Consider the following 27,388-nt stretch of genomic DNA (forward strand, 5'->3'; position numbering starts at 1 on the left):
AGAAGGGACAGAAGGGATAGAAGGGACAGTGCCTTTTTTAGCAAGTTAGAAAGCAACTATGCCATTCACCATGCTTAAGTACTCATCCACCCGTTCTTTATTTTCAACCTTAAAGTTGAGACCTTCTGATTATTCCTTACATTTTTTTCCAGGTATGTACGTATGTAATCCACATAATTGTGAACTGGGAGGTATAGTGAGGAGGTTGTGGTGGATGGGTGGGTTGATTACACAGGACTTTTGCCCAGGAAACCGGTGTTCGTGTCCCGTGTGCGAAACCACAAGTTGATTTATTTGCCACGTAACTTCCGTACTTAAGTTACGCCACTTCCGGTGTTATTTGAACCCAAACTGTGACCATTTCCTAAACCTAACTAAGTACTTTTGTTGCCTAAGCCTTACCAAGTTGAACTATTCCTCAACCTAACTAAGTAGTTTTATTTTGAAAAGACTGGAGGTGAAATTGACACCTGCGTCACAAGTTGTTGAAAAAAAAGGTCAATTCGTGTCTATGTACACGAATCAAATAGATTAAATTTCGTGACTATTTCACGAACTGCCATTAGACTGTGTTGTTGGGACAGTGTCTCTTTAGCAAGTTAGAAAGTAACTATGCTATTCACCATGCTCATACTCATCCATACCTTCTTCACTTTCAACCTCAAAGCAGAGACCCTCTGTACATATCTTGTACACCATCATTTAGCTAACATTGTCATAGTGGGCTTGATTGTTGACTGCTTATGTTGTACATTTGGTTTAGATTCCCCCATGCAAGATATAACTGTAAAATCTGAGCCATAGCTTTTCTTCAACCTTCATTAATTCATTGCACTGAATTCCAATCTTCATATTGTTGATTTAGGATTGTGTGTCACTGACGTTTCATTTAACAGATGCTCATCTGTACACACTTTAAGGCCATACTTCCACTCAGCAGCTGTAGCGGTTCCAAGAACTATCTGAACTGCAGACAAATTGTTGAAACAAAGCGAATAAATATACCCTGCAGGTCGCCTACCTATTTTAAGGCTGGGTCCATGTCTGGCCGCCAGATGTTCAGTTTGAATCAGTGATGTCATCTATCTCAAAGTCTGCGACTTTGCTTTCCTTTCATTTTCCAGGAATTTGAATGTTTCTCTTTGGGATGACGCAGATGATTTCCAAGCTAATTCCACTTTTCACTGCTGTCAAACCGTATGGAAAATGTCTATTATTTCAGTTATATTGGACCTCTCATGTCACTGATGAATATATCACTGAAAGAATCTAAAATCTGGGAGAATTATAGGCACCGTAAGCAACAGAGAGACAGATGAGAAATGAGCACTTTGTCAAGGAGCAAGGTGCCCCAGGTCTGAACCCCTATTATTTACAGTCAGTCCTCTAAATCCCTGTCAGAGAGCTGTCAGCCTCTGAGCTGATCTGAGCGGCGCTGATCTCTCCGCTCTGAGCGGGACGACCTGATCCGACTCCACCGCACAATGTGGCCACTCTCTCTGTCTCTTGTGCACTCTTTCTCTCACGCTCAATTTCTCTCCATCTCTGCTTTTCCATCTCTGTCACTTTCTATTGCTTTCTTTCTTTCTTTCTCCCCCTTCAGTCCATTTCCATCCGACTCAGTTCAGTTCATTGGTTTATTTGTCACATTTCACATGTCATCTAAGATTTAATATCATTTCTCTATGTTTGATTCTTTTGTTTCCTTAGTAATATTGGGTCTTTAAATTCTTCTTGAAAAGTAAGTATTCCTATTGTAATGTTTTTTTGATGATTCCCATGTATGCAAACTAGGAACCCTCTGAGACTAAATGTAGAAATATCATACAAACCCCTTGTTTACTGTAGTTAAGACAGCATTAGTTTTCAAAATGTATCCTTACTATGTGTTGTCTAAGGATTTCATTAAAGCTGCAGTAGGTAATTTTGACAAAATAAGAAGTTATTTATTATAAAACAGTCAGCATGACAGCAGTGCATAAGACAGATAATCTGTAAAGAACACGAGGTTCCTCTGTGTCCCCTTTGTGCTCCTAATGGCATTTGCAAGTTTTCACCGCGCCTGAAGGAAAACAACCAATCAGAGCCGAGCAGTCTTTCTGAACTCCGATCAAACGGCAGGCAGCGCTGATCAAATATGAATCATTCTGTTGCTGTATTGCTTATTTCTCACCTCAAATGTTTTCAGACATATATTTTAGTGTACTGTTTAGCTATAAAATAAGAACGTTTGTGACCCGGCCGCCATCGCCAAAACCAATCACCGCCCACCAGCCGGAGCACACTTTTTCATTTTACAGCTAAACTGTACACTACAAGATGTTTCTGAAAACATTTGAGGCGAGAAATAGGCATGAAAGTCCAGAGGGCCTAGATTGACAGTTTGATCAGAGTTTGCTAGTTTTGTTAGTAGTGATTGACAGCTGCTTTAGACTCCATGGCTCTGATGGGATGTTTTCCTTCGTTTGGGCACGGTGAAAACTTGTGAATGCCATTAGGAGCACAGGAGGACACAGAGGAAAATCACTGTCAGGATATAGTGACCGTTATGTTGTACCCCGGATGTAGTAACTTTTTTATCATATTTGCTCAAAGTTACCTACTGCAGCTTTAACCCTGTTTCATTCCCTTTTCCATAGATATTAAAAACAACAAGCTAAAATTGGGAAAATGTATTATTTACAAATGGCGAAAATGAAAAACAAACAAATTAAGACAGACAGGGAGATAGATGACTAACTAACAGATCAGTTTAAAGGTCAGTGAGCTCATTCTAAGACAAACAGAAATGAAAGAATTTGAAAATGAGCAGTTCTGTCATTCATTAACTTTTTTTTATAAATCTTGAAAGATTTCTCAGTTTCTCTTTCCTTCTCTCTGTGATCCTCAGCTAACCTCTCTCTACTTGTCTGTCACAAACTGGCCTTGCCATCCTCCACTGAAAAAATACAGAGACAGGAAAGAAAAGTTTCAAACCACAGGCGGTATCATTCACGATCTTGTCAGTATCTGACCCTCATTTTCTGGTCTGATACGATAGAGGTTGTTAGTGTTAACTGCTGCAGGGCTTCACATGGACCTACATGTATCATTAGTTGACGTCAATCAAAGTGGCGCTGCATGTGTGCGTGTGTGCCAACTCTTCACGTGTCTGTTGTGGTGCATTTGGCAAAAAGTATGTCATAATGAAAGCCAGATCTGAGGCGACGACTGCTTTGTTCTCACATGAAGTGGATATAGGGCTCAGTTTGTCAGCTGACTTGAATTCAGAGTGTTTAATGATTCAGTCGAAGTTGAAAGGTGAAGGTTGTTGCAGGGAAAGGCTTAACAGTCAGGGAGTGAGAGCAGAAACAAAGAGCTCATTTAGGCCTATTGTCTTAAAGGAATAGTTTGACATTTTAGGAAAAACATTCATTCACATTTTTACCAAAAGTAAAATGAGAAGATTGATACCACTCTCCTGTCTGTCCACAAAATATGAAGCTAAACAAGCTGGAGATCTTAGTTTGGCATAATGACTTGAAACAGGGTGGAACCACTAGCCTGCTCTGTCGAAAGGTAACAAAATCCACCTAAAGCTAACTACTGTAATTAACACAGTACATCTTGTTTGTTTAATCCGTACACAAACTGTTTCCTGAAGTCTTGTCATCACTGTGAGGTTGCCAGGCAACCAGCGGAGACTCAAGGAATGCACTGCTCCCGGCCAAGAAAGAGTTCCAGCATATTGTTGTTTTAACATTTCGGTTAATGTGTTAATTTGTCAGATTTAGAGGTGCTGGTAGTCGGATTCTTTATATTGGACAGAGCCAGGCTAGCTGTTTCCCCCTGTTTACACTCTTTATGCTAAGCTAAACTAACAGGCTGCTGCTGTAGCTTCATATGTAGTGTACAGACGTCAGAGTGGTAATGATCTTTTCATCTAACTCTCAACAAGAAATCAAATAAGTGTATTTTCCAGAATGTTGAACTATTCCTTTCATCCTTTTCAGGCCTTGAGGATATCCCAGCATGCATTGGGTGGAGAGCGGGAAACACTGTAGACACGTTTCCGTCACTCATTCATTCAAATTAAAGGAACGGTGTGTAACGTTTCGGGGGATCTCTTAGCAGAAATGGAATATAATATTCATAACTATGTTTTCATTAGTGTACAATCACCTGAAACTAAGTATTGTTGTGTCTTTGTTAGCTTAGAATGAGCCCTTCACATCTACATGGGGAGCGGGAATCCACCATGTTGCTTCGCCATGTTTCTACAGTAGCCCAGAACGCACAAACCAAACACTGGCTCTCTCGAATGACTTTGGCGTCTTTATGTTACCTGAAAGCCACTGTAGTTCTCCGACATGTGTGTGAAACTGTGGTAATGTGAGCACAAAACCATGCAAACCCGTGGTACCGCCAGCCGCCGTCTGACTTCCGTTGCTCCTAAAGTCGTGTTATTATGGTAAGGATGGCCTCTGAGTGAGGCAAACGGGGTTACCACGGTTTTGCAATTGGCTTCTCACGTTATCGCAGTATTGGAAAGGGAGGAGTGAGCAGAGGGGTACTCAGTTGGTTGCAATCTGCAACCACACCACTAGATGCCGCCAAATCCACCACACTGTACCTCTTAATGGTGAGCTTAAAGTCTCCACTTGATTTGCATGAACTGAAAGACTGTGTCAAAATATGCAATCTGCACACACAATTGGGATCGAGCAGAAGGTCACTAATCATTGACCCACTGTGTCACCCTATATTAGCATGTGCACCGCTAGACTCTTTGGGTGCATCACATTCCTGCATGTGAGGCAGAATAAAACACAGCACCCCCTGAACACTGTGCAGTATCTGTCCCATGAGAGTGAATGAGCCTGCAAAGCTCTCCAGGTATAAAAGTGTGATAGATGGCCTGATTACGGGAGCTGACCATCTACGACTTGAGTCAAAATCCCCTCATTAAAATCCCCTCAACTCACACAGAAGCCTTGAAGTCAAACCGTGTTTTGGAAATCTTCGAGCTTCAAAGTCAAGTGTGGTCGGTAATCCTCCTTAGAATGGGAGAATGAATTTACAACACCTTGAGGCGACCAAAAACTGCTGAGGTGACACATAAAAAAAAAGCTCCTTCCCAGCAGTGTGGGAAAAACTTTCCTCTGCAGCTAGTGGCCTCATAACAGACTGTAAACATCTTAAAACAGCAGTGTGTTTTCTCTGCAGCTTGAAATAGTCCAAGATCAGAACAATCAGTCCTGCTGCACAAACATACTGACTGTAGTGCAGTGCGCTGAAATCATTATAATATCTCCTAAATGAGCAAGAATAATTAAAACAAACACAGCGGTAAATATCCAACAAATGTGATAAAGACATTTTAAAGGAATAGTTTGTCATTTTGGTAAATGTGCTTATTTGTATGGCTTACAGTTAGATGAGAAGGTGGATATCACTCTCCTGTCTGTACAGTAAATATAAAGCTAGTTTAGCTTAGCAGAAACTGGAAACGGGGAAACAGCCAGCCTGTCCGTGATTCATTTTTGATTAAAGAATAAACAAATGTGCTTTCGAGGTGCTGGATGGCAAACAGAGCCTTTTATTACCTTGAACAGAGCCAGGCTAGATGTCCCCCTCTACACCCCATCATGTGTCCAGTCTGTATGTTAAGCTACATTTACCGTGCAGACATTGCAACCTTCTCATCTAACTCGCAGCAAGAAAGCGTGTTTGCGTGTTTCCCAAGATCTCAAACCTGATTGAACTTTGTGAACCATATGTAGGCCTTCGTGCTTAAACTATATGAGTGGCTTGTTTGTTTGTGTGTGTGTGTGTGTGTGTGTGTGTGTGTGTGTGTGTGTGAGACAGAGAAGGGCATGGCAGGCTGCACTCAGACCAGTCCAGTAATTATACTCTTTATATAGCTGTGGTCTGAGACTCATGGACAGAGAAAAAAACATCTGCTGGGCTCCACAGATATGAGAAACCTACATGAACTCAAAGCGGTTTAATAGCAACAGCGAATCCTCATGCAGCTGGCTGTAGGTATTTGTTAATAGTGTTTACCATGCAATACTGTGTTATTGATAGCTATATACCTATTGTTGGCCTGGTAAAGGCAACAGCACACAGGTACAGTACAGTTCAAACAAAGCTCAAAATAATGCCGCTCAGTCAGCTATTTAAACTTTTGATTTATTACATGAAATGCTCTCAGGGTGTTTTATACAAGTAACATTGGGTGAAAATATACTGTATGTTAATAATTGATGTATTATTCCTTTGACGTATTGCACAACTTGTAAATCATTCCCAACCTTTAGTAACGTACAGTTCTTAAATAGAGATGTTTATATAAAAATCAAGTTTCCATTCCTGCCTGTGTTTGTTGTTAAGTGGAAAATCCTAATAGACGTCCGGCAAACATTTACTAAGTTGCAACCCTGCCAAAAACAACTTTTATTTCAGTTTCAGGTCTAATGCTGTTGGCTCTCTATAATAGGCTTTGTATGAAAAATGGTGTGTTGTGCAAATGCACAAGAACACACACCAGGGGTTAAAAGCTGAACGATAGTTGGCTCATGATTAAAACGATTTCCACCAAAGGCCTTAGATGTCTAACGGTATTCTCTCCTAGCAGCTTATTTCCACTGGCTGACCCAGCGAGGCTAGATTTATCACTTTGGTCAAACATTTCCTTTTCCTTTCAAAGACCTGCTTATCTCCTCTCTAACTGTCTGCAGCTACACATCTAGCCAATAGCAAATCAATCAGGATAGTACTGGTCTGACTAAATGGAAATAAGAAGTTTAACGATGCAATATATGAAAAACTTTTTTGTAGTTCTTTCCAGGCTGGTCTCATACAATATTCGTAGCTATACCTACGAAAAGTAATGCACATTAATTTGTTTATATCCAATGTGTAATTCACGTAATCGTGAAGCAGGAAATATAAAGAGCAGCAACCATCACATAGAGAGGAAGTCGGGGTGGATGGATGGGTCTAAAAATATCCGACTTTCGCCCAGGAGACCGGCGTCCATGTCCCGTCTTAAACCAGAAGTCAACGCTGATTTGTTTTTCACGTAACTTAGGTACTTAACTAATTTCAGTGTTGCGCTAAGTTTCATGTTATCAAAAGCTCAACATCTGTATGACTATAACTTTGGTGCCCAGGTAACTTGAGCTGAGATTCCTCACCTCACGTCAGCCTTGTTCTGTGAGTTAAGTCTAGGCTCAGACATGTCTCATATGTATGTATTGCTAATGCTGGTACTGTGCCAGCCTACAAGCATTATACAGTATAACAGTATGTGTGTGTGTGTGTGTGTGTGTGTGTGTGTGTGTGTGTCAGAAGGGACGTCAGTGCCTACGTTTGAACATATGTGCTTTGAACACACAATTCTTCTCCAAAGGTTGTGGTTCACATCACACAAATTAAGAACCAGCTGTAGCAGAGCTTCTAACACACTGAGCCTGCATTGAGCTTTCGTGCTGCTCTGTTTCGCTTTGGCAGGCGAGAGGTGATGTGTAGACAAAACGGGGGGACTTAAGGATGCTGCGAGATCCCAACTGCTCTCAAGATCATGACTTTTAACAAAAGCTGTCTTTGAGAGCATCTGCGTGTGGGTCAACAATAAGCAGCCCAGGAGTGTTCGTGTCCCTTGTGAATACAGAAGTCAATGTTGCTTTATTTGTCACGTAACTTCTGTAATTATGATGCACCAATTCCGGTGTTAATTTCACCCAAAGCACAATCCTTTCCTAAACTAAGTAGTTTTTGTCATGTAACTTCCGTACTTAAGTTACACTACTTCCGGTGTTGCATAACCACGTCCGTTGTGGCGTAACTTAAACACGATCTTTCCTAAACCTAACTAAGTGGTTTTCCTGCCTATACCTAAGAAAGTTGTTTCCTGTGAAGACGGATATTTATTTTGAAAAGACTGGAGCAGAAATTGACGCTGGACATTTGAAGGAAAATGCACGACAAAATGAGGAATAACTTTTCGTAAGATATCATACGAACCCCTGTATGAGGATACGCTGCTTGGTTATAAATGGCTGATTTGTCGAGGTCGTTGCATTTCTTGATTGCACGAGCCCAGCCCGCTGTAGGAATGCTTTGTCTTACAGTGTTTACCCTGGCTGACCTTCTATCTCTACAGGGCTAAGCCTAAGGGTGTGTGATTTGAAGCGTACATTTGCAGCCAAGAATCAGCACAAGGTGCTATCTGACATACAGATGGGTACACAGCACAGAGATCAGATCTCTACTGAGACCTTTCAGCAGCTGTTTATCCCAATCCCTCCATGCATATCCAAATGACTGACAGGGCTAAATGACTTTGAGGCATTCTCAGGCTTTAATGCCAGATCTCTTACATCGGCAACTAATCCCCTCAGCATTCATGGCACTTTTGCAAGTATTTACCTTCATTCTGATCAAGTCGATGGTTGGAAATGACAAAAGCCCCGTTTCCACTGCAGGAACTTTCCCCAGAACTAAGAACCTTTTGAGAAACTTGTTGTGTTTCAACTGCAGGGACCAGAGTCTAAATTAAGTTCTGGGGACATTTTCTGGGGCCTTTTTACCCCCCAAAAGAGGCCCAGGTCGGGGGTGTACTTTCTGAAAGTACTGGAACTTTCCGGTGCAGGGATGACCATCGCTGATTGCTTCAACTGTACCGCTTCATTCATGAAACCAGGAAGTACTCTAGTATCGATTTAGGACCATTTTAGGACGAGGGCTTCAGTGTGTCTACCGCTACAACAAGCAGCCACCATGTCATATTGCTTTTTCATACGTCAGCGGACTAATTTGCCGAATCTAAACACAAACAACAGTGGGCTGAAGGAACCTTTTAGTTCCTTGAAGTAGTTCCAGGGACTCAAATTCCCAGTAACTTCCACTTTTGGTGGAAACCCAGCTGAAAGGCTGGAAGAATCACATGCACCATCGGTAGCACAACGAAAAGCAGAAGAGGAAATAAGATTATAATCAGTGAGAGAGTCCAGGCTGCCTTATCTGCTCCATCTGTTGAGAAATTCAAAAGGTTATAAGGGGAATCCTGGAGCCATGGTGGCTGAAACGGATTTTCTCAAAGTGGAGCGAAGCCGTAAACGAGATTTAGAGCTGAGCTTATCCGTGGAGAACCCGCCGCAGCGAAAACCGAACTTTAAACGTCTGTCTAGTTTACGCAATCACAACTCCAAACCTGCAGTGACCAGTTGAAAGTGAGGCGCTATGACAGGGCGTCCTTTTATTTCTCGCCCCATCTTCATAGATTTGTATAAATAAGAAGACTGCAAAGCTGTCAGCAATCTTTCCAGAGCGCTTCAGTCTTTTTCCTTTGACCTCTCCTGCTTTGGGGAGTTGGTAATGGGAGTGAATGAGGACCAATTACACACTGGGATGAAAAACAGCCTGCACACAGTGGAAGGCTGTCCAGTGACGTCTGCACTCGACCATGAAATATGTAATAGCTAGACACTAAGTGAGTATTTCTGACCTGAGATCAAATTCTCTTCCAGGCATGTGGCTGCTGATAAGTCAAGTGTTTCCTGTTTTATCAGTACAAATCGTTCCAGTCACAGACAGGGTCTTTGCTACTGAAAACACATCACAGTTTGTACTAGTTTGTCCTTGGCTGTCTTTTGATGCATCATCTTGGAGATTAAACAAACTACTTGAGTGAAAAGGATGAAGGTAAAGTCGAGAAGCATCGCAATAAATAAAACACAACCACTTTTTGACAGCAGAAATAGCTATGTGTAATCACCATATTCTGATGAAGGAAGCTGTGTGGGCGCTGGTCAGTTCTGGCTTGAAACCTTGAACTCAGATGACAAGGTGAATTCCAAAGTTAAAAACATCAGGCAGGAATGTCAGGAACGAGGGAAATGACAGGAATCACGTTACACATATTCAGTTGGTGGTTACATTAGTGGAATGAACACCGGAAAGTATTTGCTCCCTCACAGGAGGATTACAGAAATGGAGTATTGTTATTATCATTCTTGAAATCAATTGTAAAACCTATCAAGCTTCAGTGTTTAGGTGAATAGTGAATCCTCGCTGTTCCTACCTGCACATTAAAGCTGCATTATGAGCCTCCATATAAAATTGATCACATTTTGGATAGACAGGTTTTTGTCATTACTGTTGCATTAAGAAAAAGTATGTTTGTTGTGAAGGATAACTGAATATTTTATGTTGAGATATTCAGACACCAACTAGCTATTTGTATTAGTTACTCAAAGGCCAATAGTTAAAGCTATCCTATGTAACTTTTTCTAAACAGCGGCCACTGTGGCCACAAGAGACAATTACACTGTAGCAGAAAGTGCTAATCTAAAGTTTGCTTGCATTAGCTGACCTTAGTCGCTATGAGCTACTGGTTATACTAGATCAAGTAAGGCTGTTGCAGTGAAACTCTACAGTGTTGAATATCATCACATCCTCATACAACAGTTTGTATATCTTATGAAAAGTTATTTCTCTCTTTATACTTCCTGTTTCACAGTTACGTGGATTTCATACAGATTTCATGAGAAATATGAATTACAGCTTATTACTTTTCGTAGTTATAGCTAAGAAAGGTGTATGAGAACAGCCTGTGAATTGAACAGTGGTGGGTTTTATTGCTTATGAATTTAACTTTTCATTTGTAAGAGGAGGATTGTGTTATTAATTTTTTCAAAAGTAACATAGTCTCACTTTAAAGAAAAAAAAGGAAATATGCTTTAATTGCAAAGTTGTGCCTACAAACTAAAAAAAAGACATTTATTTCACACATAGTGGACCTTTCAGTCGATGCCCGGCATCACAGTCTGCATTTCAACCTGCTCTGTCTCGCATCAAAATCACCAATGTGTGTGACGTTGAGCTTTCCTCCACATTGCTTTCCTGCATTCATGACAATATCTTTTAGCCAGCGAGCAGACAATCACAGTTACAGTTAAGAACTGTTGGCAATTAATTTTCACTGTTCCATTGTGGGTTGTTTCTCAGAAAGTAATAAAGCAAATGATCGGCCTGGAGTGCCAGCAGGAGCCGAATGATTTCGAACACCAGCCAGTGGAAAAACGAGTTTAAAGAGTGTTTCCCTTAATTATGTAACAGTTGCTCGGATTTACTTTCCCTGACAAAGGTACATCAGCTAGTCAGGGCCCAGCTAGTGAAATACTGTAGTTCAGTGTATTTGTGTCACATCTTTACTTTTGCTGAGCTGAATGAGTAAAATATAGTTGGATGTAAAAAAAAAATGATTGAAAATATAACCTTCTGTCATGTGAAATCAACTAACATTACATCTACATGACATTATCTGCTCAGGACTGTGGATTATTACATTCCACACAGTTATACGTAACTCAATACATGTTTCCAGTGAGCAAACACATGTTTACACCAAAGCCGACACCATTAAAGTCTTAATCAAATCTGTCTCTGGGGCTTTTTTAGGGATTTGCATGTCTTAAAACAACAGTGTGCCTGTATGTTTTTAGGGGGGGGTGGATGTACTTTCACAGGTGCACAGTGAAATCATGCATCATGAAAATAGCTTGCTGGTGTATAATGAGTGGGTAATAGATGATGACGCAGCGATAAACGGTAAACTCCCATCTGGATCGCTGAAGAGAGCGACTGCGTCCGCAGATGCAGACACTCATTATGGGCTCGGCAGGGCTGGCTGGCAAGGTAACCGATAGTTACTCTGCCCTGGATGTGAAGCCTGGCATTATCCTTGATGTGTGTGCGTGTAAGCGTGCATGTGTAGGTGGAGGTTGGGGGCGCGGCTGCCAGAATACACAGGTGGCCCACATGAAATCACTGATAACAGGGCTTGGATGAGGACCTGACATTAGGAACACTTTCCCTGTTTGCAGAGAACACCTTTGGGGATTTCACTGCAGAGACACTTGTTAGTTTAATGGCACAATTAGTGCAAGTCTGCACCTCCTCCACTAATGGATGCATGATGTCAAACCTGTCCTGGAACAACTTAAGGTAACCTTACTGACTTTGAGAATTAAAGAGATTTTACACATCAAAGTCAGTTTACGTGTCATGAGGAGTACTACTAAGCCAGTGAAAACAGTTGTATAATGTCTCCTGTGGCTCTGAAGGGAGCTTTCTTATGGGAAAATAACCCTGACAAAGTACACAGGGTCTAACAAAATATGCTATAGAGTTGCATTATGGGAAATGATAGGATATGATCTGCTGTGTTTTTGAAAATGGAGCCCATACTCAAGGCTTAAAGGCACACCAAGCCCACAGTGGGCCATTGGCCACTTAGGTGCCGTCGGTGAGCATCTATCGGCTTTTTGCTGTATGTCCCGCACCGTCAGCTTTTTTTGGGTGATTCAACATGTTGAATCGGTGGCGGAGCCCGTCGGTGAGAGAAATCACTCTGATTGGCAGTTCAGCTTAAATGAATCAGTGCACACAAAGAGAAACGGAAGTTAGGAAGGCAAGGCAACTAGTAAAGTCAAGAGGGCATACACATCGCATCTGATCGTTCCAATACACGGATATTTTCACAACGACATGGCCATCTGGAATGAAGCTAAGTGGCGAGTGAGAGTGGTGTGAAAACGGTCGGTAAACGCCGCTTTGTTTCATGTACGTATCATAACAACGGCTTGTACATCCACCATCCTTGGTCTTCCGGTTTCCCTTTTTGAATGACGAAAACGAACTACCGTTACCTGCTGGTATGGAGACTTATTTCCTCTCATGCAAGCGCAGAATGTACATGGTAGTTGGCCGTCAGCTGTAGTCTTTTGCAGTGTGTTTGAGTGCAACTTTTTGGCCAAGCAACGGTCGGCCTTCGTCACCGCTAGTTCTTTGATATCAGTTTGGTGTGTCTGGGCCTTAATGCCTTGGATATCTCTGCCTCTACTGTATCGAACTTGACTACTCTTTAGAAAATCTGTTTCTTGCAAGTCCCCCAACTTATGGAAGCGCACTACTAAATCAATTAAGTACCCATTTAAGCCCTCTTTTAGGAAATGCACATCGTACATGCATGCGTCTCTGGCTGTGTCTGTCCTTACAGGGGAGATAGCATGAACAACTCACTTTTTCAGAGCTTGTGCACACACATTTGGGTATCTGGAGCGTCTACCAACCACAAACTGTGAAATAAGACAACCCAGTCAGTTTTTTGTAGGTTGCCTGGATCAGAAAACATGTGATTCAACAAGACATTCAGATTTGTCTCCCCTTCTTATGTCACATGCAGGCTCATTAGAATATACCGCTCACGGCTTGAGAACTATCTTCTCAAGACAGGCACTAAAACGGAGAGTCTCAGACAGAGGGTGAATACAGGTATATTCAGACAGACAGTATGAGAAAAACAATCTGTTTTTTTTTTTATTTTAAAATATGTAAACATGTTCTAGAAACTCAAAATACAAGTATGAACCTAGAAATGAGCATGATATGTCCCCTTTAAAGTTTTAATACATTACAGTTGTATTAGTAATGATTTCAGTCCTGGTTGATTTGGCGACAGCCATAGTTACCGTGGTAACAGAAAGTGCAGTTTAATAATACAGCAAACACTCCCCGAGCAACTGTTGTGTCAGTAGTTATTAGGGTTATTAGCTTTAGCGCTAACCACGGAGAAAAATACATTGCGTTTCCTGTGACTGCTTCACAATAAAAGCCACCTCGTATTTTGCCATTTGAGAGTTTTTAATGTGAAGCAGCAGCTGTAGAAAATGTTGTCTCCGATGTGACTGTGGGAGAGTGAACAGGCTAATATTGATGAGATAAAAACAGTAACACTGGATTACATGCTGCGTTGCTTCCTGTGCATCCCTCACAGGAAGCAAGAAGGCAATTTAAATCTATTGTAGGAATGGCGGACTCCGCCACAAACAATGAAAACTACTATATAGTGACTTAATTACAGACTGTAAATACATTAAATGGCTATTGCTGAAAAAAGGCCAACCATAGTAACAAAAATGGGTTTAATTGTTTGATTTCTCATGAGAAGGAATAGTGGCATCACACGTTAGTTATTTTGCCAAGATGGTCCAGCCACAGTTTTCTTAAGGACCTCCACTTAACTAAGTGCCATCACATGGCCCGGTACTGGATTCTTTTAATGGTGGTAGCGGTTCACAGTAATGTCAGTGATGCAATTCTTATGAGTAATATTTTCCTTTACACAAGCCATTAAGTGAAGTCTCATTATTTCAGCAGACTGGAATAAATGTTTCAGGTCTGGAAAGGTTTTCAGGTCTAAAAATTGTTGTTGTTGATTCACTGAGGAACTTTGCTTTTTTGCTTCCCTGCCAGAAAAGACTAAACTGAGGACAACTTTGCAGCCTTGTATGCTCTCTCCCCTCACAAACTGCTATAATGATGTAGTGGTTAGCAGGCTAAGATTTCTTAATGCAATTTCATCCAATTATGGTACCATTAAAAACACCAAAATGATTCTGCTGAAGTGTGCTCGAGGATAACACGCTATGTTATTATTTTAAATCACCAAATAAGCAAATAGAAATAACACACGCTGTCGAAATTCATCTGAGGATTGTTCCCGAGAAATATTTTGTGAAAGCTGGGAGGAATGCATTAATGGATGTGAGAAGCAGGGAGGGCTGATTACTTGTGCAGATGGTTTGGTGGATAAGATGCTCCAGATGCCTGAATGACACACATGCAGTGACCACATCATATTAATGATTACAGGCTAACTGGTGGAGGATTTGGGGTTATATATGTATGTAATTTTGGCTATAAAAAAGCAGCAGATACATATACACATGCACATATAGCCGACACACGCCCCGTTCCTGTCAATCCTGTGGTTTGGAGTCCAGCGGGGTCAGCCTTGCTTCTGTATTTAGATACTGCTCATTACAGTGAGAGAACACAACAACCACATAAGGACTAACAACCGGTGTCCGAGCAAGTGGAATGTGTATTGTTTTTACGAAAAGAGGAACTGTGTAGAGATTCATTATAGCAACACTCAGCTCCACTCCCTGTCAAAGAGCCTTAAAGGCATATGAACACGCCTCGATTTAGACTGCTAGAAAAAATAAATTATGAGGGGAATTCCTTACAGTCAGTAATTTTGTAATTTTAGACAGAGGGCGTGGAAGTCACTTCTCCTTGAAATGTTCAAACACATCCAGTCTCCTATACAGCAGCTACTGGCAACTGTGGCCAACGTCAGCCACAGAGCAGAGAGCATCTGTCTTTGTATACGAGAGGCAGGGAACGAGTGTGTTGCCCCAACCATTTTCAAAGTTGGAGCTTTAACTTCCCCCCCAACATGTGTTATAAACGTGCACTGGGACATCAATCATGCAATTATCTACGTGGGGAAAGTCTCTGACAGCTAAATATTAGCTTTACTGCCAGCGTAACATCTGCAAACACCTGCTGCACTGCTTTTATGAGCATTTTATGAATAAAAACCAGTGGGCTACCTCTGGGTCTGAAAAGTGAAGCCATTGTGGAAGTGCCTTAAACTTGCACTCTTTCTAATGGCCAGCAGGGGGCGACTCCTCTGGTTGCACTTGATTTATTACCTCAGTAAACATTGTAAACATGAGTTTATGGTCTCAATCGCTAGTTTTAAGTCTTCTTCAATACAGCACAATGTTCATTTAGTAAATTATGGTCCCATTTGGATTCAAATAGACCATAAAGCAGGGTATGCTTTAGGGCGTGGCTACCTTGTGATTGACACCTGTGCTTTAACTTCTTCCTGTTTCTTAACTGCAGTAGCCTATAAGATGTTATTCATCTCATTTGCCAAATAAACACCTGCCTTATCAAATTTTAAACAAACGTTATTAATAGAGGCAATTTAGACGAGAAGGAGTCTCGATCAATTACCTTAACTAGTTGGGGAATACGTTCCTCATCTCCGTGTAACAAAGAGTCCATTGAGCTGGAGGTCAGTGTGGACGGCCTCACTGGTGTAGTTTCACCTGTGTTATGTCTGCTACTGACTCATTCAAAGACACACATGGCCCTGGCACTGTCAGCAACATGAGACAGGAGCTGAATAGAAAAAGCTTTGTAGTCAAGGAGGAAAATATTCCAGAGTGAAGCAATAGCCTTATATGTCTAAATATTTGAAACCGATTGTGTCAAATAGTTTAAAATCCTTTTTCTATACTGTGTCTTTTGCTTGTTATATTTGTCTAAATATATATATACTGTATATGTATAATAGTATTATAATAGTATTACACTGACAGGCACCACTCTCTTGCATAATATGTATTTTACTTTTGATTATTTAAGTATATTGTGCTGATAATACGTTTATACGTTCACTTACGTTTAGTTTTTTAAATGTGTTTTTACAGTGGGGTATTGCTACTTTTACAGAAGTACAGAATCTGAATTCATAACACATTTACTTCTTCTACCATCATTTAGATATACTGATTATGAACTTTGTTGCACTTCCCCATGAGACGTATTCTTCACTTTGTGATATGGTGCAATGGTAATACACCAAATTACAAATGGAATATACAGTATATAGAAATAGTTGCATGATACAAATAAGAATTATACGTATTATACCACTGGAGGTAAGTGAGACAATATGTTCTGTGGCTGAACCAACCCTTTAATAATAAACAGTTCCCAAAAGAACACAAAAAGCTTGTCTGCTGGTAGCACAACATTGTTGAGAGACACAAAGAAGATGGAGTCATCTGCCTGTAACATGTCCACCAATAAATACAAGTCAAATCTCATTTCTAAAAATGAATAAAACTGGCCACAGGAAATGTTGCACATTCTGTTCTGTGAGCTTTTCACACCACACAAGTTACACATTGACCTTGTATTTATTTTCATCTAAAGCCGATGAAGACTTCCTTCCTCCCTTGAAGCCACAACAGTTAGAGTCCTGGCATCTGACACCAGCCACCACCCACCGAGCTACAGCAGCGGCTTGCTTTTCTACAATGAGCAGAAAAAACACTCTTCGGTACAGCCTAAAATGCAGTTTAGCTGCAGTTCAGTTACGACATGATTAGAAGTACGATTCCTGTGTACTTCCTCTGAGGAATATGTATCACAAACACACACACATACGCGCACACGCACACACACACACACACACACACACACACACACACACACACACAGCAGGAAGCCAACAAAAGGAACTGCCAGCTCAGTGTTTTCTGACTACAACTAATATCTGCCAAGACTTTAAATCAGTGACCCCAATATGAAAAAGGGTTTATATGATACCCTATTTATCTCCTTTTAAAAATCCCCAAAGATAAGTTTACTTTGACACTGATCTTTCGCTCTGTCTCTGTCTTTGTGTTATTGCATCAATGTCCTGCGTTCGGAGAGGAAAGGTGGCAGGAGAAAGAGGCCTAATGGTCTGGAGCAGACTGGTCCAGCTTTTAATATGGAAAATACATGAGCTGAGTTGTCTTGAGAATAGTAAAGTGTGGCACAGAGGAATATTCTTATGTAACAAGGGATCTGAGGCTTCGGATATACTCAATCTAGCCTTATATAAGGGTTGAAAGTGCATAAAGACTGTGATTCAAATAAAAAACAATACATTAGTGGAGCTGAGATGAGAAAAAATGGGAGTGTTTGCTGTAAAGAATAAAAAGCTAAATAGATATCAATGAGAGAGATAATGAATCACAGGGCAAGTAGGAGTGAGACAGGGAGTGAAAGAGGAAAGAAAAGTCAGTTTGTTATCATGAGACGTCTGGAGCTGCAAAGAAAAACCACAACATACCATTTTTGTGAAATCCGCAGCAGTTTGTCAGAAATCTACGGGCATAACACATCATGCACATACCATAAATTCCTGACATACAGGAACGGGAACGTACATTTCATACAGACTGGGATGTGATGACTGTCTCAGAAGGTCATATCTGAAACTGAATGGTTTTGGGTTCCCTAATTTTTAAACTTCATCAGCGTCATTCTGGGGTACTTTCAGACACCAGATAAACACCACAGCTAAAGATAAGAGCGACTTATTTCCAGTTCCCCTCTGACAGATTCATGAGAGATTAACCAGGGTGACTTTATTTTCCAAGTTTCTGTTTCTATCACGGAGCTGTATACTTTTTAAGTAGATCTGTAGCGATTACAAAGTGATTATCACATACATCTTCCTACCAGTAAATTTATTTCTGTATATCTATACCTTAAGATGCTATCCCTAAACTTTTAAAACATTTACGTAACCACAGTGGCAGCATGAAATCACTGAGTGTCCCACCAAGCATGAAAGCTGGTAAATGCAGACTTCCTCTGGGCTAAAAATGCTAGTTCACAGACTAAAAATAACATTACAGTATATGTAAAACATATCATGACAGTTCCAATAAATAGAATTATTTATATATTTGATCCTTCACTTTGTCTCTGGTGGCCATTAAGAAAGAGGAATTCAGTTTTGTTCTGTATGAGATAAATGGTTTAAAAGCTAAAAGCTGCAGTAGGTAACTTTGAGAAAAAAATATAAAAAGTTATTTTCATAATTCGGTCAGATAATTTGACAGATAATCTGTAAAAAAAAAAATCCTGTTCCTCTGTGTCCTCTTGTGCTCCTAATGGCATCAGCGAGATTTCAACATGCCCGAAGGAAAACAACCAATCAGAGCCGAGCTGTCTCTACAGCAGCTGTCAATCACTCACTCGAGAAACTCACAAACTCAAATATGAATCAATATTCTGTTCCTGTAATGCCTATTTCTCTCCTCAAATGTTTTCAGAAACATCTTGTAGTGTACTGTTTAGCTGTAAAATGAGAAAGTTTTTGACCCAGCAAACCATTTTGAAAACATTCAAGACAAAACCAAGCACCGCCCGCCGGCTGGAGCAAACGTTCTCATTTTACAGCTAAACAGTACACTACAAGATCTTTCTGAAAACATTTGAGGAAAGAAATAGGGAGCAGTGAAATCTTGAAAATGCCATTAGGAGCACTCGGAAGTTCACAGATGATCTGTTTTATGCACTACTGTCAGGATATAGTGACAGTTTTAACTTTTTATCTGCTCAAAGTTACCGACTGCAGCTTTAAGCAAAGTCACTAATTATGGGTGTGAAGGAGAGTTCTCAAATGACTATTGAGGTCTCTGAATACTGTTGCTTTTTGCATGTATGTACTGCAGTGACGGTAACAATGTACTCATATCTTTATTTTAATTCACTTTAGGGCTGTGACTAATGATTATTTTCATTTCAGATGAATATGCAAATTGTTTGATTACAGGAATAGTTAAATATTTTGGAAACACTTATTCACTTTTGTGCCGAGTTAGATGAGAAAACTGATAAGACTCTCATGTTTGTACGGTGAGTATGAAGCCAGTTAGCTTAGTTTAGCACAATGCCTGGAGACAATGGAAAACAGTAACCTCAAGTAGTAAGTCCCAGTAGGAATTCACTATCTTCAAGGAACCAGTAACTTCCTGTAGCCTCTGCTAGTTGCCTAACAACTGGTCCCAGCAAAGAAACACATGACAACAGTCTTGCACATAATACCCCCGTAAAAAAACAAAGAAACATAGTTTTTGTGTTACTCAGTATGTTTTTAGAGGTTGAGTTTGTGACTGTCGGACAGAGCCTCCTGTCGAGAGTTTATGTGCTAAACTAAGCTATAACCATCTGCTGGCTGTAGCTTCATATTTGGTGTACAAACAAGAAAGTGGTGTCAATCTTCTCATCTAACTCTGGCAAGAAAGCGAATAAGTGTATTTAGTACAAGTAGCTGAACTTTTCCTTTTATTGTTTAATCTGTAAAATGCCAGAAAATAGTGAAAAACGTCTGTTAACCCCAAGGTGGCGTCTTCAGATGTCCAACCAAAACTCAAAAAGATGATATGTAGGCTGCAATGGAGAAGCTGGAACAAGGTAACGCTTGAAAAAACTAATCAAATGATTATCAGTTATCAAAATAGTTCTGTCAATGTATTGTAAAATCATTCTGCTTTCCTTAACTACAGTAAATAACAGCTAATCAGACAGTAATAAAACTGTCACATCAAAATTAGGTCAAAAGTAGGTTGATGATCTCTACCAGAACATTACCAAACATTTTGACATATAATTCTAACAGGAAACATCGGCCTACATTAATGCTCCCAGCTCCTCTAAATAACTACATTCAGAGGGCTGTTGTTTGTCTCGTCTCTCACGATCTGCTGTGTGTTTCAACAACACTTTTGCGGGCCCTCTTCCTCATTTCGTTACAGGAAGTGAATTTGCAGTCAGCAGCGGCGCTGTCGTCACGTCTTTGACAGGTCATTACTGTAAACTATTATGAACATGGTACTTCTCTAGTAGCTACAGGACTCGGCTGCTGCCACCATGCCCTGTTTGGGCAATCATCTCTCTCGCCACACTTGATGCCATCACAGCAGACCAGCTACGAGTCCCACAGGTAGGTGTCTACATTTGATCACATCACCTGCTTCTGTTATACACTCACAGTATCTGTATTGACGGGAATGGTATTTCTCCATACTTGAGACTATGTTCACATAGGCCGGATCTGTTGAAATGCATCATATTGTAAATTTTGTAATTGTGCTCTGCAACATGGGAACAGGATTTTGCAATATACCAATTCAATATCAGTAATCACTGTGAGTTGTCAGTAGACAGAGCAATAGGTGCTGCAATGGAAAATTTAGTACGATAGCATCTAGCCTCAGCTTCCCCTTTCTGCAAAAAAAAGTGTGTGTGTCAGTTGAGATAGTGGACTAATGGTCAGCTTATAGGAAGTTAAAAACAGCAGAGAGAAGTTTAGTGGTACAGGTTGGTACATGAGTGCAAAATTGGTTCGTATATTCACAGTGTATCTGTCTCTCTGCCCTCTGGAGTCGGGTCCGTGTGGAGGATGGGGAATATGATGAGAGGCGGGAATGCCAGGGACAAGGTCAAAACAGACAACTCTGTAAAAGGTAAGATCTCTCGAAGTTATTTTTTTTTTAAGATAACATTGTAGTATTTTGCATGGTGCATAGTGAAAGCTTTCTCCACTACTGTCAGTAACAGCAGACATGCACTTTTTGCATATGTTAACAGCTTCATGATATCAGAGATGTAATGAATTTAAACTACACTCAAAAATATTTTAAAACAAAAAATCAGTGGTGGAAGAAGTACTCAGAATGTTTTACTTAAGTAAAAGTACAAATACCACAGTCTAAAATACTCCATTACAAATAAAAGTCCTGAATTCAGAAGGCTACTATAAAAAAATATCAAAAGTAAAAGGACTCATTATGCAGAACTGCTCCTTTCAAAGTGTTGTATTATTTTAGAATATTATATTATTCTGTGTTTATCACTACCAAAAACATTTTAATGTTGCAGTTCTTCATCAATTTAGATACTTTATGTACTACTTGGTAGATTAGTAGTACAGTACTACATCATATCATAAAAGCATATCATATGTTTGTTATGTAAAAAGTACTAGTAGCTAAAGTTATCAAATAAATGTAGTGCAGTAAAAACTACATTTCCCTCTGAGATATAGTGGAGTAAAAATATTAAGTAGCAGAAAATGGAAATAAGTAAAGTACAAGTACCTCAAATTTGTACTATACAGTACTGCAGTAAATTTACTTTGTTACATTCCACCACTACAAAAACTCAAACAAAATTAATTGGCTATTGTAAGATTAGATTTATTTTTATAAAGACATATTTTATACAGTGTACATTTTGTATTCTGCTCTTTAAGTAAGGGCATGGAACTATATGGTTTGGCGTGCCTGTGGGATGAGTGATGGTTAAGATTGGCGGAGGGATATGAAGTGATGTGCCACCTTTTGATTTGTCCTACGCTGAGTGGAGTGATTAAATGTGGATCCTGTTGAACAGACCAAGCTCTCCCTGTGCTCTTATTCTACCCACAGCCCTGCAGGAGTTTAATTAAGTAATAGGTTATAGTTAAGGTAGTGAAAAGCCTGCCTTACACTATCATGTCCGAGGTTTGGTCTGAAACGTTTTTAGTCTTTTCCAAATCATGATGTCTGTGTATCAGCATTTAGCTGTTTGTAAACGCTGTAAATATTGTTCTTGGCAGGTTCGGAGGAGGACTTGCTAGTGGTGCTTCAGGACTACCCGGCACGTGAAATCAGCGAGCCCATCTTCTTGATGGGGGAGAAGCTCAGACTCGTCGCTCAGTACGTTCATGTTTTTGCACTCTTGATTAAAAACAATCCAGTTTTCACATCCAGACGTACATTACGTACACAACTTGTAACTTGATGTTTTAAGTTTGCAGTATAGAGAAGTGTTCACCCCAAAGGTCAGTGGTTGATTCCTCTTTGTTTCTTTATGGTGATCAGGGAGGCACACTTTTGGAGAGTACGCTCTGTCCAAACACAAAAGGAGAACTACATACCAAACAGCCATGTGGCCAAAGTGTACCATGGGTAAGTAGGATTACACTGACACGATCCTCTAGTTGGTCTGTTTGATCTTACTTCAGATTGAAAACAGCAAAAAAGTTATCTATTGCATCTTTTTCCACTCCACTACACTATCTAAGATCTCTCTGTGGCAGGGGGAGATGTTAGTAACTCAAGATATTAGTCATGTGTTGTCTTGAATATGAACGGGATTTTAAGTATTTAATGTGATCTTTAACTCATAGCATGTGTTTTGTTGGGTCAGTTGGCTGTTTGAAGGGGTGGAGAGGCAGAAGGCCGAGGAGCTGCTCTGTCTACCCGGGACCAGAGTGGGCTCCTTCCTGGTGCGGGAGAGCGCCACAGAGAGAGGTGAGAACATTTACTTACAGCAGAGTCCACAATCAGCTGTGTGAGTTTGGTTGGACTTTGGCTAGAGTCTCTGCATAGGGAGTTAAAATGCTTGTCAACAAGGAAGTATGGGGTGAGATTAGATCAGCATGATGTTAAGACAAGAGCAGCCGAGCCGAGATCCAAATCGTGAGTCAAGAAAATGATATTCACAGATGTTTTGAGGATTTGGAATGGAGAGATTTTGAGTATATTTTTGGCATAACTTAAAACAGTTGAGATATTATCTCATTGTCGAAAATTAAAAGAATTTCCGACCTGGAGCGTCCACATGGTCAAAGGCCCACATCATCTAATATCTGGCAGGGGACTTTTGATGCATATCATTACCATTTGCTCTAACCCCATGTTTTCTGTCTGTAAAGGCAAAATTCTCAAAAATTGTCTCAAAATGACAACAACAACAACAACAACAACAACAACAACAAAACAAGCTAAAATAATAGACATTCTTATTCACTTTCTTGCCAAACGTTAAAATAGTCAAGAATTCAGAAGTCAAAACAGCCAAGAAATAATCTGGTACCCAACCCTTCCTAAAACCACAAATTGATGTTTTTACACTTGTTTCTGTACGGATTAAAACAAACAAATAATGCATTAATTATTGAGCTTTAGAGGTGGTGGTAAACTGATTTTTTTTTTTAACTTTTGGACTAAGCCAGGCTACCCAACACGTTCTTCTCATCCCAGCCTGTCACATATTGACGCTTTGTCAGACGCCTTAGCGTCACTTTTCTATCGCAGTAAACACATGATTAATTTAGTGAATTAAATAAAAACACTTGCTTAGGTTTAGGCAACAAAACCCCTTAGTTAGGTTTAGGAAGAAACAACAATTTGGGCTTAAAATTACTACGTTTGTAAAGTGAAAATGTGTCTTGGCGTTGTGAACACAGGACACAAAACATGAGCTGAGCATGAGTTATTGGAAAGCCCGGTGCGTCGCATACTGGCGCTAAAGGATGCCTTGTGTGGGCGGCAGTATCGAACGCAGATGGCCGTGACAAATTGTCGGTATTTGATGCCCCGGGAATGAGAACGGGTTGGTATTTCCCAAAAACGATTCCTTTGAGGATTATGCATGGAGGGATTCTACCCTGAAAAAATCTGTTTCTATTTTGATCTGAAACTTTTTCTTTACTCATGATGCAAAAATCCACAGTGACTAAGCATGGGAGGGGATGGGCTCTACAGCACAGGATTGACATTCACGTTACTTCTGCTTTTATGAGTGAATCAACAGTTATTGATGTTCTTGGGTTCAGAGACCTGATACCATTATGTGCTTGTTTTCTAGAAAAGTGCTTGAGAGGTTATTGCTATAAGTGTATGTTGTGTGTCATATCCTCAGGTCTGTATTCGCTCTCAGTGAAGCACAGGATCGTAAAGCACTATCGTATCTTCAGATTGGACAACAGCTGGTACTACATCTCCCCACGCCTCACCTTCCAGTGCCTTGAAGATTTGATCAACCACTACTGTGGTGAGTGGATGCTCGATAACTAAATAGAGAGACGTGTGACTAAAAACAAACAAGAAGGAAACAAGCACCACCACATGTAGAGTCAAACAAAGAAGTTATCTCATGCGTGTAAGCACTGAAAATAATTTATCTTGTTCTAAATATAGGACTGTTTCTTATCAGTGGTCAGCTTTTGATACTTCCTGCTCTTACAGAACATTTTTGCAACAAAACAGGAAATGAGAATCAATATGCATGCATGTTAGTGACTACTGGTGCCTAGAAAAGTGTTGGCGTTAATTGTTGTGAACTTATTACCACCAACCACTCTCACAAGTTTGTGTTTTTGCCTGAGCAGCAGAGTGTGAAAGAATGCAAATTATGCTAAATGTGTTCTTTTTGTTTATAAGCTTGTGAGCAGTATTTTATTTCCTCTCCCTTCGCTTTCTTTTCAGACTTTGCAGATGGCCTATGTTGTGCGTTAACCACCCCCTGTCTGTCAGGCATGACGCCACCGTTAGATGTATCTCCCGGAGCGCCACCTGTAGTCATGCGACGCAACTTTGACTGGAAGAAAATAGACAGGTACATTATGGAGGTTTGGTAATGATATTTACCAGCTTTAATCTGTCACCATGACAGTGCATGATGATTCTGTAGCAGGTTTCATGTACGTCGCTGCCCCCCCCCCCGCTGCATCATGAACGCGTCATCAGTAACACTGCGCATGTCTTAAAGCCTGTGGTGTTAATGCACAGGCTGAGCGGAGTTATTAAAAAAAATTCCCGAAGCCAGATCATGATCCAGATCGCCACCAAAATCTAGTGGATTGTTCATTGTGCCACACCCCACCCCTCCAAAAGATTTCATTCAAATCCATCGCAGACTTTTGTTGTAATCGTCCAAACGGACAAACGGACAAACCAACACACTAACGCCAGTGAAAACATACCCTCCTTCCTAGGCCTTTGGCCTTGGCGGAGGTAATAAGCAATTAATTGCTCTGCGTATAAGGCCTAAATGTTGAAAATTGGCCTTTATAATATCCCAGAGCCCAACATGACTTATTCAGATTGGTTGTTTTATCTAACCAACAGTCTAAAATCTGAAGATATTAAATGAGCTATCATATATGAGAAAGAAACACACCAAATCCTCAAACTGGAACCAGATATGTTTGGTATTTTCTCTTTAAAAATGTCTGAAACAATTAAGCAACGATCAAAATTGATTCATTTTCTTTCGATTAACTAATTAATGACTCGTTATTGAATATCGATATTCAAGCAGATCTGTGGTAGATGGATTTAAAGAAAGTAAAATGGCTTGAAATCCAGACGGCAACATATATCATTTTCATAATTTTACAGCCGATTAGACTGTTATCATGCTATTAAATAGCCTTTATCGGTTGCTATAAGCACCGTAGATGTGGGTCAATAGGGGTGAATTTTTCCACAAGTGAGGAAGAAAATCGAAACATTGAGATGCTCTGTAATCATTTATTTTCTCATCTCCTCCTTTAACAGGGGACAGCTGGTCAACACAGAGAGCTGCAGTGACAACATGGTGAGCTACGGAGTCAGAAACAGCATCGCCGCCTACCTGTCCTTATCTGGCACTGAAGACCCTGCACGGACGAGAGCACAGAGCAGGAAGAAAAAGAGTAAATCTGTTTATGCTGTCCCTGAAAGCGGCCTCGGAAACATTGACTATGATGATGACTTCTAGAGACAGCAGCGGGGCTCAAAAGACTGGAATACCTTCGAGTGGGAGGCGGTATAGAAGGCATCCTTCTCTCAAATCAACCACATTTCTAATGTCAGCAGTGAACCGATGTTTGTGTCAAGCATCCCAAACATCCAAGTGTGATATAGTTTCTAATGTGAGCACTGTGAAGTACTTTAATAATAACACAAATTGCATGACCACTTACACTTTGACTCAGTTAATAAGATGGAACTTTATGGAGTTGAACTGGAAGATGGTGCAATTGAACTGTGATGTGCGTTCTGCACATGAAATACAAACAGCCCAGCATCATGATAGTTAAACGGAGACTTGAATGCCATGGGTATTGATGGGTAATATTAATGTTTATATAATATTTGTTGCATTCAAACTATTTTCCCGTGTTCTTAATAAATGTGAAATGGTCAAATGGTTGACACCAACTTAAATGTGTTAGGCTAATTGTTGTTGTTTTTTGGCCACTTTGACATATTTCCACCTTATTATGTTGATATGGAAAACATGTTAAGTAGTGTATTATTATATTTTATTTACAAATACAGCAAATATGGAGCAACATTTGCAATAACTTTGTTTGTGTACACCTGATACGCAAGTCCAATGTTAATTCTCCTTTTACCTCTGTTTTGGTCTCCACCAACTCATGAGGGAAATATTCAACATGCTCTCATCCCAACTCGTCACATACTGACGCTTTGTCAGACCCCTCTGCGTCACTCTTTCCGTCACACTAAACACGTGGTTAACGACCCCTCTGTGTCACTTTTTGGACGCAGTAACCACATGCTTAATGTTGTGAATTAAACAAAAACACTTGCTTAGGATTAGGCAACAAAACCAGGTTCAGGAAAAATCAACATAAAATTACTCGCTTTCTACAGTGCAAATGTGACTGGACGTTGTAAACGAAAATGAAATCTAATGCACGGGACACGAACAGCGGTCTCCTGGATGAAAGCCTTGTGTTTGTTGGACCCATCCACGTCCCCTCTCTTTCTCTTTCGCTCTTCATAATACGTCACGATAGTACTTTCCTTGAGCGTTTACTGTTGCGGATGGATTTACATTGTAGTTAATGGAAAGCCAGCTAAAGGGTGCCTTGTGCGGCAGTATTGAACGCCGACGGCCGTGACAAAGTATCGGTATTTGACGCCCTGGGAATGAGAACAAACTGAAATATTGGTCTCTTTAGCTGCTAAATGCTCAACTCCGCTCATACTGACGTTTTGTCAGGACCCCTTGCCTTCAATTTATGGTCGCAGTAAACACGTGGTTAACATTGTGAATTCAAATAAAGACACTTGCTTAGGTTTAGGCAATAAAACCACTTCGTTAGGTTTAGGAAAAAAACATCATGATT

The 27,388-nt window shown here is 40.3% G+C and overlaps 1 protein-coding gene across 3 annotated transcripts in view; it reads left to right on the forward strand.

Annotated features, from left to right (window-relative positions):
• The window catches only part of sla1a (Src like adaptor 1a), a 33,764-nt gene extending 7,308 nt beyond the window's left edge, over positions 1-26,456 (forward strand). The window contains exons 2-9 of one of the 3 annotated variants that reach the window (XM_037794147.1): positions 20,320-20,419; positions 20,836-20,942; positions 22,076-22,175; positions 22,341-22,427; positions 22,669-22,772; positions 24,166-24,297; positions 24,732-24,861; positions 25,806-26,456. In XM_037794147.1, coding sequence (XP_037650075.1) covers positions 20,385-20,419; positions 20,836-20,942; positions 22,076-22,175; positions 22,341-22,427; positions 22,669-22,772; positions 24,166-24,297; positions 24,732-24,861; positions 25,806-26,007 — 897 coding nt within the window. In that variant the 5' untranslated portion in view covers positions 20,320-20,384 and the 3' untranslated portion in view covers positions 26,008-26,456. Of the gene's footprint in view, positions 1-20,238; positions 20,420-20,835; positions 20,943-22,075; positions 22,176-22,340; positions 22,428-22,668; positions 22,773-24,165; positions 24,298-24,731; positions 24,862-25,805 lie in introns of those variants that run through there. The other 2 variants (XM_037794146.1, XM_037794148.1) reach the window with 2 other exon arrangements.
• Positions 26,457-27,388: the final 932 nt, after the last annotated feature.

This window comes from Sebastes umbrosus, chromosome 15 (assembly GCF_015220745.1).
Source record: "Sebastes umbrosus isolate fSebUmb1 chromosome 15, fSebUmb1.pri, whole genome shotgun sequence".
NCBI classification, from domain to species: Eukaryota; Metazoa; Chordata; class Actinopteri; order Perciformes; family Sebastidae; genus Sebastes; species Sebastes umbrosus.